Here is a 17190-nt window from a genome sequence, read left to right as displayed (position 1 = left end):
ATAAATATTCTAACTGTAGAAAATAAAAGAATTATGTGAAAGTTGGTACCATATTCAAAATCCAAATAAATTTGAATTTTTACCAAGTTTCATGCAATTTTTTGATTAAAAAAAACTGTTTTGCTGGATAAGATCCTATTCAAGAATGAACATCAATCTATACTTTTAAATCTGCCAACCAAATAAAGTAATTCCTATGGATATTTTTAAGGTCTCATCAGAAGGAGATCCCAGATAAATGGAAAAAGAGCATTCTGGTGCCGATCTTTAAAGGTAAAGGGGATGCACAGAATTGTGGAAATTACAGATGTACAAAGTTATTGTCCCATACTATGAAGATTTGGGAGAAAATTGTAGAAAGAAGGAAATTAGGAAGGAATCTGAGATTGGAGAGGAACAGTTTGGCTTTTTGCTGAGAAGGAGTATGACTGATGCTATCTTTGCTCTAAAACAGCTGATGGAAAGGCACAGGGAAATACAGGAAGATTTGCACATGGTGTTCATAGATCTAGAAAAGACATATGATAGGCTACCAAGATAAAGGCTGGTATACACGGTAAGGAAATCCTTTGAGGATTAACCGGGATTTTTTTTCTATCTATCCATTTTTAAATAAAAATAATTCTTTATACGTTGGGAGATATTTTAATAAGTTTTGTAAATTACTATGTTCGATCCAGCCAGTTATATCCGAGTTTTTTTCGTCTGTTAAGCACATCCTTTGAGGATTTCCTTACCGTGTATACCAGCCTTAAGATGCATGGAGATGCTTGAGTGAAAAGAATGTTCCAGAAAAATATGTTAGGCTCGTCAAGAAAATGTACCAGGGAGCATAGACCCAAGTTAAGAGTAGTGTGGGCACTACAGAAGGATTCTTCATTAACGTTGGTTTACATCAGGGATCGTCCCTTAGCCCTTACTTGTTTGACCTGATAATGGATGTGTTGTTGTATGACATGAAGTGTGAAGCTCCGTGGGGTATGCTTTTGGCAGATGATATTGTGCTATGTGAACTTTCCCAAACCAAGGCTGAGGAGAAACTGGAAGATCAGAGGAAAGTTTTGAAAGAAAGGGACATGATGATTAGAAGAACTAAAACAGCTTATATGACTCTGAATGGTAGAGACGAGTGTAATATTAAAATAAAAAGTGTGCTGCTCCCTTTAGTTCTGAGTTTTAAATATCTTGGGTCATTTGTTGAGATGGGAGGAGGATTGAACTCAGAGATGCAGCATAGAAAGCATAGAATTCAATGTGGATGGATGAACTGGAGGAAGCTAAGCGGTGTGCTATGCAACAAGAAAGTTAGCTACAATCTGAAAGGAAAATTGTATAAATCAGTTGTTAGACCTGCAATGTTATATGGAGCTGAGACATGGGCAAGAACAAAAGTCCAAGAAAGAAAAATGGAGGTGGTGAAGATAAGAATGTTGAGATGGATGTGTGAAGTGTCAAGGAAGAATAGAATAAGGAATGATTTTATTAGAGGTTATGTTACGGTGGGTCCCTTGAGCAAAAAGATGCAAGAATGTAGGTTGAGGTGGTTTGGCCATGAAGAGTGAAGAAGCGACAATTATATTGGAAAGAAGATTGGAAAACTGGAAGTAAAAGAGGAAAAGAGGAAGAACAAAGATGCATTGAAAAGGTAAGGTGGAAAAAGTCTTGAACCAGAAGGGACTTAACAGAGAAGCCCATGATAGGTAGAAATGGAAAAAACGTATTAGAGAAGGAAATGCTGACCCCTATATAAACATGGGAAAAGGCGAGGATAAAGAAAGAAGAAGACTGTTCATAAAAAATTTATATGAAATAAATTTTTAACTTTTTGGTTTCTTTAGCTTAGCAGTTTATCTTCAAATTCTAGATAATAACTGTGATACAGTATTTTTCCAATCTTTCTAAGTGGTGAATACTAGAAAATATATTTAAATCTCACCAATATCAATCAATAATATTCAAAATGGCTATAATATTATTATTATTATAACTGTATTATAGCCCGATGGCATACGACAGTGGTTGGCTTTATTATTATAATGTATGGGTTATTATTATTATTATTATTATTATTATTTTTTATTATTATAATGTATGGGTTATTATTATTATAATGGGTTTTAGTTGAGTTGTTTGTAAGATAAAGTATTAAAATAATACATTAATTAATTATTTTTAAGCAACTTTATTAACTGGTATCAGAAAATATTTACATAAACAAACATGAGAACTTGTTTTTCCAGTTTGTTTACATTTTAATTTTCTTTAGAATAAATTTTTTTAATTGAAAGGTAAATAAGAAAAGAAAAATAGAAAAATTATATTAACAACAATTCTAATATTTCAATGTTAATCAAAACTGAATTTTCTCATTTTAAAAATACTTTCATTTCATATTGAAAAAATAGAAAAAAAAAATTAAGAGTATTAATTTTTTTTCTATTTTTTTTCATATTTCCTATTCCATTTGGATTACATAATATGCTNTACTTGAATATATATATATATATATATTCAATATATATATATTGAATTGAATTTATAAGCAATTATAAAACGTAACTAACAAATCATTATTATTTAATTTTTTATTGATGGTATTTGCAGATGATGTATTGATTTAAACAGATAATGTAAATACATATTGTATTGTATGTCCTTGTAAAGATCAAAAATTGAAAACAGGATACTCCTTATTATATAATATATTAAAACAAACTTGAATAAAAGTATGAATTGGTTCAAACAAACAATTCAAAATGAAGATTCAATTAAATTCAAAAGAATTAACATGTTGTTATGCAAGAATTTGAATAAAGTATTTATTATTTAAATGTTAAAAAATACATATGTACTGTGCATATAATAAAAGACTAACTGTAATAAAATTACAACAGTATCATCACTAACAAGTAAGTTTATTTTTTGTAATGTAATTGCTTCTGTTTGGTTATTTGGTTTTGTTAAATTTATACAGGTTTAAAATTTTTGTATAGCTGGCACTAAATCCATTGGATTCAAAAATATCTTTTATGTACTGATTTATTTTATTTAATATGAAATGCTAGAATCAGATCTTGCTCCTTTTCAAGATAAAACTTGAATATTAATCACCATCTATTATTAAAAAGAAACATATATAAAATTATGAGCATTTTCGTTGTAAAACCAAGTATAACTTCACCAGATTGTTTATAAGAGAAAATTTAAAATAAATCTGTATAAGGAAATTTAAATTGATATTCAAAATTATGCATATTTTATAAAAGTTTTCTATTTATGAAATTTTCAAATTATGAACAAATAAAATCAAAATATATTCTATTGCGCAGTATTCTATGACAAAACACTGTTTATTTAAAAAAGAAAGTAAATATTTTAAATAATAATAATGATGATAAAAAATATATTGAAAATATATACATATATACATATAAAAATGTAAAAGCAAAATATGAAGATGATGGTCACAAATTTAACCAAAATATTAGCTTGACTAATTGAATAACAACTTATATCTTGGAAACTTTAATTGTGGAGATACTGCAAATCATATAAAATAGCAAATCAGGTACAAACAAATAAGCCATGTGACTGAATGGAATAAATGCTAGAAAAAGATATATGTATTTATATGCATGCAAATATACATCTTTTAAATATTTGAAATTAATATATTATTTTTATGTAGAAATTAAAGATAAAGTTAATCAGCTTGAATTTATGTAATCATAAATAATGGTAGATTAGACCCTGATACAACGTTAATGGTAGTCTAATAAACTATTACAAGGTTGGTTTGTTAATCATTCTAAATGTGATATTTACATACCCCTACATCAGAATCTTTACCATCTTATATTTTGTCTTTAGGGCATGCATTTATAAGATTTGTGTACAGTTTAAGGGAAGGCGAGGAGGCTGCAAAAGTACATCATTGTACACAATTGGGAAAGATGAGGATGAGACATTGTCTGTACTTTTTTTTAACGATATCAGTGGCATTGTTTTTCAAGCCTACTTACTAGTCATGTGAATGAACCATCAGTTAAAAATTCTGCAAATATTTTCTGACATTTCTTCAATGCCATAAGGGTCCACAAATTATATACATAATTAATGGGGGAGGCAGTTTGTCAAAAGTCATAATCATACACAAGAAGTGAGGGTGTCAAAAGTGACTCAAAAATTATACATATAATTCATGGACAGTCCCTTTAATTAATTATGAAATATACAAATAACTGAACATTCTTTTCTATTTACAAAAATTAAACATTTTTTTAATCAAAAGATACTGAATGAATATTGTAATCATTCTTAGTAGTATTAGTGTTATTTTATAGAGTATATTTCTTTTTTTAAATTGGAATTAAAAAATTTTGTAAGAATAACACATTTCAATTACAATATATTTAAAAGGTGCTTAAAATAAAATTCATGCAAAATTTTACGAAAGACATAGGATATATTCAAAAAAAAAAAAAAAATTTTAGATAAATTGAAGTAAACATATTTACCAAAATTCATCAAAACAAATATTAAATATAGTTAACAATTTTATTAATATGTATTTAATTTACAAAGACTTATTGGATGGCCTTCATGTTATACAGAATGTATCACAAAAACTGAAAAAAATTCACATCTCTTTATATTTATTATTGTAAATTTTAAAAGCATATTTCAAGCATTTATGTGAACATATATAAAGCTTACATAAGTGTTATTTACAGGATTTGTCCAATAAGTATTGGGACTGATTTTTTTCCTACCAATGGGAAGGGATGGAGGGCAGTTTCTATGGATGGAATTGGTGGTGGGGAATGTCATGTAAGCTCAATTGTCTCTGAGCCTTTGAAGTGCATAGATAGCAACTGAAGTGAAAGTGTGCTTAGTGCTCGTGTCGAGAGTCAAGATGCAGGAAACCATCAAGCAGAGTTTTGCCATCAAATTTTGTGTTAAATTGAACAAAGGGTTTGACTTTTGATTAGGGTCTGCTGAACCCAAAGGGAGATTGGCAATACCTGGATGTTCCGTCACGACGATGCACCCAGTCATACATCACTAATTGTGAGAGAGGCACTGGCCAAACAGTGTGCCAATGCTGCTCCAACCTTCCTGCAGTACAGATTTGGCTTCCCCAACTTCTTTTTATTCCCTTGGACCAAAAGGAGCCTCAAAGGACATTGTTTCAGGACAATCAAGGCAGTCCATGCAGCTTTGACGGGGTGCCTGGACAGCCTTGCAGTTGCAGACTTCCCGGAGTTTACGAAGACTGGAAAAAGCACTGGCAGCAATGTATTGATGCAGGAGGGTCATATCTTAAAAATTATTAACTCATTGTACACATGCCTTCAATAAATTTCTTTATATGACTTCAGTCCCAATACTTATTGGACAAACATTGTATATATTACATTGCATATAAATGTTAAATAATTATACACAGATAAAATTTTCAATGTGGTTTTTCTCATTGCTTTTAATGTATAATCTAGAAATTTGAAACTGTGTATTTAGAATTGAGTTATATTAATTAATAAATTTAATTAATTCAACAGCATTTAACCATTCAGATGTAAGAAACACATTTAAGCAAACTTTATCTGCATCTTGAAATTAAACCATTTTAAATAAAATTCCAATAAAATGATTTTCAAATTTCTGTTTATTTACTTAATAATTCAACATTTGATATCATTTGTTTACTTTACAAAAACAAAAATTATAGTACTATTCTGCCATTCACCATTTAAACAGCTGTTAAAAATTTCTTATAAATGTGGTAGGAAGTAATTTGTTTCTGTTAATATTTTCAATTTTATCTTAGAAAATTTCATTGCTACTCAAATATGAACAATTATTATTTAAAAATAATTTGATAGACCTAGATATTTAAATATACTTTGGAATAGTAAATACTTTATAATGATTGAGTGATAAATCATATGAATATGAATCTTATCTAAATTGCCATTATAATATTAGAAATTAATTCTTATATGTAACTTGATTTATAAATTGTATATTTACTTAAAATTTAAGATAAATTTATCTATCTATTTTATATTTAAATTAATTATACCATTAAAAAATCATTTTCGTAAAAAATTAGTCAATTACACGATTTTAAAACAGTAAACAAACCTTCCTTATAAATAAATCCCTACACACCCCTTTAACACATCTCTCGTGACAGAAATACTTTTAACTGTTGCCAACTGTTTATAAATTAAAAAGAAATTATATTTAACGAAACGAAGAAATTTTATTATAAAAATATTACATACAATAAAAGACAAAAAGTAATTATAAACAAATTAAAATATGTTTAAAATTTTTATAATGTACATCTACTTAAATAATCGTTGGATGATAATTTCCCGACTTTCCAGAAAATTCCCTAAAACATCTGACGAAATTTCAGTAGAACGATAAGCGCCACGTAGTAAACTTTAATTTTATAAACGTTTATTATTTTAATTAAAATATATCTCAAAATTTTATAAGAGTTTTAAATTAAAAATAATTTAAACTATTTTAGAATAAATAATATCGATAAATCTGTGATATTTAATCAATTGCGAAACTGTGTTATAAAACTGTAGATGACAGTAAAGCATTTCAAACGTACACAATGGCGCTCAGTATGAGACAGAGGTGAGAAGGCGGCGGTCCAAGTGGCGAAGAAATATGACAGAAATGTGTTCTAGCGTCGTTAAAAACGACGTCGACAAAACCGAAGAATATAGAAGAGTCGTAGAAGAAAAGGATAAACTTATTAAAAGACAATTTATAAGGATAGAAGAACTAGAAAATGAATTAGCGGTGATTAAACAGGAGAAAGATGTTCTACTCTGCGATATCAATAAATTGCGTTTCGAGTTAGAAATGAGCGAATTGAAACGCTTGAAAGATGCGAGGTGAGTTATGAAATTGATTAAAAAAATTCAAATTTAAAAATTTAAATATTGTAATCGATTAATTTAGCAAACGGCATTCGTTGTAACACGTGTTAATTGAGCGAAATGGGGAATTTAAAATATGTTGTGCAACTTTTTTAGGGGTTAACTTATCTGCAGTATGGCTTACGATAAATATGCATTTAATTTATCTTTTTTTTATTTTTAACCATATCGTGACTTGAAGGTGATATATATATAAATGCCAATGTTTTTTTTCCTACTCACGCGAATTATTATTTATTTTTAGTTATAGAAAAATCGATAAATTTAGTTTTAAAAATGTAAAAATTTATTTAAAATAATCAATTTTTTTTAAAGACTACGTAAAAAAAATGTAGTTAGTTTAATTTTGTGCGATTAAATAAGGATTAAATGCCTTAATAACGTGTTTATTTTTCTCATTTAAAAATTATTAGAGCGTAGTTAGATGTCAGGGAATATATTAATTGATAAGTAAAGATAAAAAGCGACGTAGTTTATTTAATATTTATCTTATAAACAAGCTGTATCGGAAGTAATTTGTTTGGAAAAGTAAGGTTTTCTGGAAAGTGAATAAAACTTTTTCACAAAGAAATTTTGTTTGTTCTCATCGGATATTTGTTAGAAAAAAGTAAAAGAAAAAATACCTCCATATTTTCATCCTTTTTTTTCATTAAAATTTAAACAAAAGGATGTAAAATAAAATAAAAAAACCTTCGATCTACGAGGTGAAAGATGCGACTCGACTAGAAACTGGAACACAGATGCATTCAGCCATTTAATACTGAAAAAAAAAATAAATAAATTTTTACTTTTGTTCACTTTGCATAGCCTATTTTTCGAATAAATATCGATAAAATGTTTTCGTCTTCGCATATTTTTTACTTTAAAATTATAGAAAATCGTGTATGTGTGTATGTGTTTTTTTTATATCACTTGAAAGACAATTTATTTAGTTTTTGGTGTGTTTAAATATATTTTTTTTAGTTTCTGGTGTGTACAATGTATTTTATCGATCTCTGGATACTTTAAATTTAAATTTATTCGAATCTTGCACCTTTTTTAATTAAAAAGGAGTGGTTTAGAAGAGTTTACTCTTAATTATATAAGAGGAAAAAATAAACAAACATACAGACGCATTTTTCCTGTACAAATGTTTTTCTAAAAAATGAAGGACTTAAAAATTTTTCTCTTTATTAATATGATAATTCAAAATTTTTAGTTAGTTACGGGGTGAATAGTTGACCTTGCAAAGTCATACGCTTCAGTATCCCACTCGCACACGACCCATATTAACTAAGAGACGTGACGTCTGGGCAGGTGGCACGTGTCATTGTCGACGTCGTAACAATACCGGACCGGTTACGCCACTGCGAAAACAACAGATTTGTTTCTAGGGACGTCAACTATTTAAGATGCCAAAAAAGTGGACGAAACTCGTAAAAAATGTGCGTGTGTATTTTTTTTGATCGGTTGGCTTAATCGAAACCTAACTCCCGAAGCGTTGACAGATGCAATAATTCAAGCCTCTCTCATTTCTCTCTCCTCGTTCCCTTTTGAGTTTGGGACCGAAAGACGTGACCGAGAACGTTTTCGAGAGGTTTAACTTGCCGAACAGACGATTGACGTAGTAGAACGAAGAAAAGATGCTTTCGAGGAACTTGACCTTTGACTCCTCGTTTCCCCCCGTCTGGTCACCGACAACGACGATTGAGTTAGACGATACCATTCCTTCCATTCTTTTTTTTTAAAAACGAGTTCCCGAACAAGGATGGGTTTTCCTGTTCTTTTACGTTGTCATCGAAGTTCTGTTCTCCTTTTTTCGTCAGTAGGCCCTCTAAATTAATTTTTTTTTTCGTATTCGAGCATTGTCCGTTATTGTAGAGAGTCAAGTCTGAAGCATTGAAAAGGCGGAATTCAAAGCTTATTTTCTCAATATATTTTGCTTTTATTTACAGAATTTTACTTCGAAGAGAGTTTTTTGTATTAAAAATTTATTTAATCATTCATTTTTTTGGAATTTTGACTTAATTTGGTACCTAGAAATGCAGTTTCTTGTAGCGTATTGTCTGTGTTCGAATTTTCGAAATGTAATCAAAGGGTCGCTAAATGAAAAACCCGTTTAGCCTCATTTTTAAAATTATTTTATAAAAATTTCTTTTTGTTTTAATTGTATTTCTTATCTGTTTTCGTGATAGAACAAAAGATTATCATCTGATACTTAATATCATGCAAGATAAAGAAGAGTTGTGGAGGCTTTTATACTCCTAATCGTTTCAGTGATTTATAAGTAGAACATACAATATTTTACTCATATAAACATAATAAACGATCGTGTTTTCCTGCACAGATCGATAATTTACACAATGCAAAATTACATAACCGAGTAATTAATCCCACTTCGGTTTATCGCAATGGAGGATTTGTCACGGAATTTTACTCTGCAAGAACTTAAATTTTGCGCTAAATTATTCATTATTCGCCACCAAATGCGGTGGTTTTTTCATTATCTTTTATAAGTTAAATATTATATTACTATGTTTTAATCGTAAAACGGGTCGGGAGCGAACGAAGAAGAAATCGATTTCATTCGAGGCAAGCAAAATTATCGAAGAATTATTCGCAAAAACACGAAATTAATCGATTCAATTTTCTTTCCAATGTCTGTCTGTACCGAGAGTACCGAGATATCGGTCCCATCACGTGATTGTTCTCGGCCAATACCGTACGTCATCTCGTATGGGGGTGAGAGTAAAGCAACTAATAATAATACTCGCTCACATCTGGTGCATGAATCTCTCCCTTTTGGTTGCGCAAAACGCTTCCGCTTTGGATGGTCACGGGCTCGTGACTCGCGAGTTACATGCCAAATCACGCCGGTCACGTTCTCTGTTGGACGCGTGATTGCTTCTCGGTTGCAACGCACCCCCCAGTTGCAAACACTGGTTGAAAGGACGAGGTCGTTACCGAAGATGGTTATTTGGCACTAAATGTAGATAAACGCTCGGATCGATAATGTCTCTTTGCTTTCTCGTTCTTTGCTGCTTTTTTTAAGAAAGAAGAATATTCGTCTTAATGATTTTGATGGCTCCGGCTTTGAGGGATCCTGTTTTTTGCAACTTACACGGCCCTACGGTGACTTCAAGCTTGTCTATTAATAATAATCGATATATTTTTAAAAATCCTTTTAGACAAGAATTACGGTAATTTAACTCGAATTATATAATAAATTAGTGTCGTTCTCGAATAAAAAGGTAACTTTTAATTATGCCACGCGATTGTCTTCCTCCATTCCATGCTGTGGGTGCGTGTATTGCGCCCCTCTTTGCGTTCGCGTGAGAGATTGGTTTTTAAATTCTTTTATCGAAACAATTTAATTACACGTTCTAATCTGTTTAGAATTGATAATTTTATTATCGAAGCATTCGAAATTTGTAAAAGTTCCTTAATTAATTAAAAAAGATTGATGTGTTAGATTTATTCTGTTAAACTTATACCGGTATATTAAATAATTAAATACGAGAAGGTAATTATTATACTCGTAAAAACATTGAGTTGTTTTTTTTTCTTTAGTCGAGGATTGAATAAACTGGAATTTTACTTGTGGTGCAGTTTTTGCTTTGTTATGACTATATGAAATGACTTAAGTGCCACGTTTTTTGTTATAGACCATTGTATGGTATCTAAATGGTTCGAACTGTTTCGGAAAATAGGATCTGAGCACTTATGTGGTGATTCGATTTACGACGGCTCACTTAACGACTGTTTTTTCAAGAATAAATTAGTAAAGTTATACTATTTTGTAGTAGTTTAAATGTCTTATTCTCTAAGAGAAAACGGTATAAAATTTAAAAAACGACTTCCATTAAAATTCCTGTTTTTTCCCTTCATAATTTGATATAATTTAAAGTTAGCCTATTTTTTTTTCTTTCGTCGAATGTTTACTCGTCACCCAAAGCTGTAATAATCGTAGAAACGTGAAGTTCAAATATTTTATAGTTTTAGCTTTATATTTACATAAGCGTAAAAACAAGGAGGTTTAGCAGTTAGCGATTCTTTGGCACCGCTCAATATAACCTCAGTCAACCTATTGATCTGGCATCAAACACTGGCAGTGGTGTTCACTAGGGTACACGCTGGTTCGGCACCATTGTTCCTCTCGCATTATTTTTCCTCTCTCGGGAGAGGGAGTATCTGCTTTCACTTCATTCTTCGTCGCCATAGGTCAATGCTGACTTCCGGTGACACAGATGCCACCTTTTATTATTGTGCAGACCCATCGATTCTAGATCAACATTGTTTCTTCGTATGCCATTTCCTCGACGATAAGGAGCAAAAATATTAACTTTCGAATATTTTAAATGTATCTCCAATAGTGGAATTTTATCACATTATATAAAAGAAAAAAGGGTCTCGAAGTGTCTGCAGATAAAATAGTTTCCTTCGAAAGTGGCTAAGGAGCGTGATTTGTTGAAGCAATTTTCAAGAGTCGCGACCTGTAACCATTTCTGCGATGACGCCTGTTTTATTATATTTACGGTAAATTTATACAAGAATCGAAACAATTCACGTAAATTCGAATGTTTTATAAAATCTTCACGTGTTTCTCCTCCCCGTTGTAGAGGGGAGGGGTTTTTTTTTCTTGTTTCCTGAAGTTCCTGCTGTTTGCAACGTCAGCCACTGGGGAAGTGGGTACAAACAGCTCTGAATAGGAAAACGCTCTGTAATAGAAAAAGTATTGGGGCAAAGAGTACAATCGACGCGGGTGGCCGGGTCAATAATTAGAACGAAGTTAGTGTACCGCCTTGCTCCTAATTTTCGCAGCAGTCGAAACGTGGTCGTCGTTTGACCCACTCGTTTTCCCCTCCCTCGTTTTAGGTAGGTGCTTTTTTAAGGCCTCGGACGCGTGGAATATGCCCTTCGAAGGGGATTATGGGAAGGGCGTGAAGGGGAAATCCACCCAGAATCCCCTGACTCACGCAGAAGACCCCACCCTAATTTTACACCGTTTAACCTACTAATTGAAACCTTAAGGCCATTAAGGAAATCGGACTGAGGTCGTTTGTTTTTTTCCGATCTTTTCGAAAGGAAAAATCATCTTTACAGAATAAATGAATGTATATTAATGGGTATAGACTTCTATTTTACTGTTATTATCGGTAGGAACAGGCAGAGTATTATTATTATTTATAAGAGAAACTCTTGCCTCGAACTGACGCTATATAATAGCCTAGAAAACTTGATATTCGGAGAGAAGTGAGCAATTACCTTTGGCTGTTTATTGGACTATCCTGTCACCATAGCAACCGCGGTCCTAGTTAAAAAGGAAAACATTAAATATGTAATATCCTCGTGACAGAATAAGGATAACTTCTAGTTCGAGCTTCCCTGATATCCTAACTGCTGCAAGGTTTCTGAAGAAATGTTTTAAAAAATATTACGTAGCTGAAGAATATGGGAGAAAATAGATGAAATGTTTTCTCACTTTTTCAAATAAGAGGGGGATTTTATAGGGCGAAGTCTGATTTTTTGCTGAGAACCATACGCATAGAGCCATATTTACGTATTTATATTAATTATTTTGTTATAAAAGTAAAAAAAATAATTAATATAGGTGTTGTAGCTACCTCACCATAAATTCTATGAAATATGAATCCATAATCTTTAAATTCTACATGGATTTTGTAGAAGTTGTTATAAGTTAAATATTATATTACTATGTTTTAATCGTAAAACGGGTCGGGAGCGAACGAAGAAGAAATCGATTTCATTCGAGGCAAGCAAAATTATCGAAGAATTATTCGCAAAAACACGAAATTAATCGATTCAATTTTCTTTCCAATGTCTGTCTGTACCGAGAGTACCAGATGACAGTAAAGCATTTCAAACGTACACAATGGCGCTCAGTATGAGACAGAGGTGAGAAGGCGGCGGTCCAAGTGGCGAAGAAATATGACAGAAATGTGTTCTAGCGTCGTTAAAAACGACGTCGACAAAACCGAAGAATATAGAAGAGTCGTAGAAGAAAAGGATAAACTTATTAAAAGACAATTTATAAGGATAGAAGAACTAGAAAATGAATTAGCGGTGATTAAACAGGAGAAAGATGTTCTACTCTGCGATATCAATAAATTGCGTTTCGAGTTAGAAATGAGCGAATTGAAACGCTTGAAAGATGCGAGGTGAGTTATGAAATTGATTAAAAAAATTCAAATTTAAAAATTTAAATATTGTAATCGATTAATTTAGCAAACGGCATTCGTTGTAACACGTGTTAATTGAGCGAAATGGGGAATTTAAAATATGTTGTGCAACTTTTTTAGGGGTTAACTTATCTGCAGTATGGCTTACGATAAATATGCATTTAATTTATCTTTTTTTTATTTTTAACCATATCGTGACTTGAAGGTGATATATATATAAATGCCAATGTTTTTTTTCCTACTCACGCGAATTATTATTTATTTTTAGTTATAGAAAAATCGATAAATTTAGTTTTAAAAATGTAAAAATTTATTTAAAATAATCAATTTTTTTTTAAAGACTACGTAAAAAAAATGTAGTTAGTTTAATTTTGTGCGATTAAATAAGGATTAAATGCCTTAATAACGTGTTTATTTTTCTCATTTAAAAATTATTAGAGCGTAGTTAGATGTCAGGGAATATATTAATTGATAAGTAAAGATAAAAAGCGACGTAGTTTATTTAATATTTATCTTATAAACAAGCTGTATCGGAAGTAATTTGTTTGGAAAAGTAAGGTTTTCTGGAAGGTGAATAAAACTTTTTCACAAAGAAATTTTGTTTGTTCTCATCGGATATTTGTTAGAAAAAAGTAAAAGAAAAAATACCTCCATATTTTCATCCTTTTTTTTCATTAAAATTTAAACAAAAGGATGTAAAATAAAATAAAAAAACCTTCGATCTACGAGGTGAAAGATGCGACTCGACTAGAAACTGGAACACAGATGCATTCAGCCATTTAATACTGAAAAAAAAAATAAATAAATTTTTACTTTTGTTCACTTTGCATAGCCTATTTTTCGAATAAATATCGATAAAATGTTTTCGTCTTCGCATATTTTTTACTTTAAAATTATAGAAAATCGTGTATGTGTGTATGTGTTTTTTTATATCACTTGAAAGACAATTTATTTAGTTTTTGGTGTGTTTAAATATATTTTTCTTAGTTTCTGGTGTGTACAATGTATTTTATCGATCTCTGGATACTTTAAATTTAAATTTATTCGAATCTTGCACCTTTTTTAATTAAAAAGGAGTGGTTTAGAAGAGTTTACTCTTAATTATATAAGAGGAAAAAATAAACAAACATACAGACGCATTTTTCCTGTACAAATGTTTTTCTAAAAAATGAAGGACTTAAAAATTTTTCTCTTTATTAATATGATANTTTCCATTTAGCAAATAGAGGAGATTCTAGTCAGAAAAATCAAAACAAAATATCTTTATAAATGTTTAGTGTTTAATGATATCCTTTTTTTCCTTTTTTTTGAAATTTTAAAGATTTATTCCTTCTACATTTTTGCATGTAATTTTTTAAATGAAGATTTTGTCTTTGCTTTAGCTTAACTTACTGTTACAAAATCATTTATAAAGTTTTTTTTACCTTAAAAAACTTTACAAATGATGTGAGAAAGTTACTTTATTATATTTTATAGTAAATTAGTAGTATCTTTATTATAGTATAGTAAATTAGTAGTATCTTTTGAATAAATGAAAAAATGTCTCAAAAAATACTATATTATTATTGCTTGACATAGAGTTCCATATACAGTAAATGAGAAAAATAAAAGATAATTTATCATTTTTTTATTTTATTACATAACTTTTTAATTATAACCACTTGTTACATAAAAATATAGGATAAATCTTATAATAATCATTGCATTAATTAAAGTATTTATTCTATCACTGCTGTGGAGTAGAAATTGGGAGGAATTTCTGGCCAGAGGAGTCAGAGTCGGAAAAAATGTATCAGCTCTGACTCCTGCATTTTAAATTTACTTTAGTTTTTTTATTTAAATGAAAGAAAATTTATTATATNACTCAATTCTTAGTTTTTGTTTAGACAGAAAATGAACTAGTCTTACTGAAAATTGCTATTTTTAATTGTACATATATTCAACAGCATTTGCACTTCAATTTCACCCTTCCAGAAGAGTTAGTCCAACTAAAAAGTATGAGATCTAGATATATAAATATCAACAACTCATAGCCCGAGTAGTAAATACATCACCAAACGATCGCCTAAATATCGGGCTATAATACGGCTAATTAAATTAGCCGTATTATAGCCCGATATTTAGGCGATCGTTTGGTGATGTATTTACTACTCGGGCTATGAGTTGTTGATATTTATATATCTAGATCTCATACTTTTTAGTTGGACTAACTCTTCTGGAAGGGTGAAATTGAAGTGCAAATGCTGTTGAATATATGTACAATTAAAAATAGCAATTTTCAGTAAGACTAGTTCATTTTCTGTCTAAACAAAAACTAAGAATTGAGTTGAAGCACTAGCAATTTAATAATATTGTTTTAAGAGGCCATCTATGACAATCATTTGTTGCACAGTGGCATTGCCACTGGAATAAAAAAATAAACTTAAAAAAGTTGCATATTGGTGGACTTAAACATTGTCACTTTGACCCCACTGTATCTCAATAAATAAAAAAATCATAAACCCTTGATTTTTATTACATGTTTAATATCATCATCTCATATTATGTAAAATAATAAACTTTAATCAAAATCAACCAATCAAATTTTGAGAATGAATCTCAAGAAGAGACTTTATATAGTTATAATTTTCAATCATTTTCTGAAAACTTAGTTTAATATAGGTAGTTAAGATATGCTAGTCATAATTTCTCTATACTTCTCTATTCAATATATATATATATATATATTCAGTATATATATATTGAATTGAATTTATAAGCAATTATAAAACGTAACTAACAAATCATTATTATTTAATTTTTTATTGATGGTATTTGCAGATGATGTATTGATTTAAACAGATAATGTAAATACATATTGTATTGTATGTCCTTGTAAAGATCAAAAATTGAAAACAGGATACTCCTTATTATATAATATATTAAAACAAACTTGAATAAAAGTATGAATTGGTTCAAACAAACAATTCAAAATGAAGATTCAATTAAATTCAAAAGAATTAACATGTTGTTATGCAAGAATTTGAATAAAGTATTTATTATTTAAATGTTAAAAAATACATATGTACTGTGCATATAATAAAAGACTAACTGTAATAAAATTACAACAGTATCATCACTAACAAGTAAGTTTATTTTTTGTAATGTAATTGCTTCTGTTTGGTTATTTGGTTTTGTTAAATTTATACAGGTTTAAAATTTTTGTATAGCTGGCACTAAATCCATTGGATTCAAAAATATCTTTTATGTACTGATTTATTTTATTTAATATGAAATGCTAGAATCAGATCTTGCTCCTTTTCAAGATAAAACTTGAATATTAATCACCATCTATTATTAAAAAGAAACATATATAAAATTATGAGCATTTTCGTTGTAAAACCAAGTATAACTTCACCAGATTGTTTATAAGAGAAAATTTAAAATAAATCTGTATAAGGAAATTTAAATTGATATTCAAAATTATGCATATTTTATAAAAGTTTTCTATTTATGAAATTTTCAAATTATGAACAAATAAAATCAAAATATATTCTATTGCACAGTATTCTATGACAAAACACTGTTTATTTAAAAAAGAAAGTAAATATTTTAAATAATAATAATGATGATAAAAAATATATTGAAAATATATACATATATACATATAAAAATGTAAAAGCAAAATATGAAGATGATGGTCACAAATTTAACCAAAATATTAGCTTGACTAATTGAATAACAACTTATATCTTGGAAACTTTAATTGTGGAGATACTGCAAATCATATAAAATAGCAAATCAGGTACAAACAAATAAGCCATGTGACTGAATGGAATAAATGCTAGAAAAAGATATATGTATTTATATGCATGCAAATATACATCTTTTAAATATTTGAAATTAATATATTATTTTTATGTAGAAATTAAAGATAAAGTTAATCAGCTTGAATTTATGTAATCATAAATAATGGTAGATTAGACCCTGATACAACGTTAATGGTAGTCTAATAAACTATTACAAGGTTGGTTTGTTAATCATTCTAAATGTGATATTTACAT

The 17190-nt window shown here is 29.5% G+C and overlaps 2 protein-coding genes across 5 annotated transcripts in view; one reads left to right on the top strand and one right to left on the bottom strand.

The window, feature by feature from the left end:
* LOC111630440 (WASH complex subunit 1-like) overlaps positions 1–6216 on the bottom strand; it is a 33019-nt gene extending 26803 nt beyond the window's left edge. The window contains exon 1 of one of the 4 annotated variants that reach the window (XM_023374543.1): positions 6148–6216. The gene's annotated coding sequence lies outside the window, so the exon portion shown is untranslated. Of the gene's footprint in view, positions 1–6085 lie in introns of all 4 variants that reach the window. The other 3 variants (XM_023374546.1, XM_023374544.1, XM_023374545.1) reach the window with 3 other exon arrangements.
* LOC111630434 lies at positions 936–1562 on the top strand. The gene has a single exon (XM_023374527.1). The coding sequence runs from the start codon at positions 936–938 to the stop codon at positions 1560–1562; it is 627 nt and encodes a 208-aa protein (XP_023230295.1).
* Positions 6217–17190: the final 10974 nt, after the last annotated feature.

The sequence above is a fragment of the Centruroides sculpturatus genome, unplaced genomic scaffold, assembly GCF_000671375.1.
Source record: "Centruroides sculpturatus isolate CEXI.00-Female unplaced genomic scaffold, Cexi_2.0 scaffold383, whole genome shotgun sequence".
Classification (NCBI taxonomy): Eukaryota; Metazoa; Arthropoda; class Arachnida; order Scorpiones; family Buthidae; genus Centruroides; species Centruroides sculpturatus.
This window is presented reverse-complemented; position numbering and strand designations above follow the sequence as displayed.

Excerpts from the sequence above, each read along its gene's own strand:
- LOC111630434 (XM_023374527.1), top strand. The coding sequence starts at position 936 with ATGGATGTGTTGTTGTATGACATGAAGTGTGAAGCTCCGTGGGGTATG.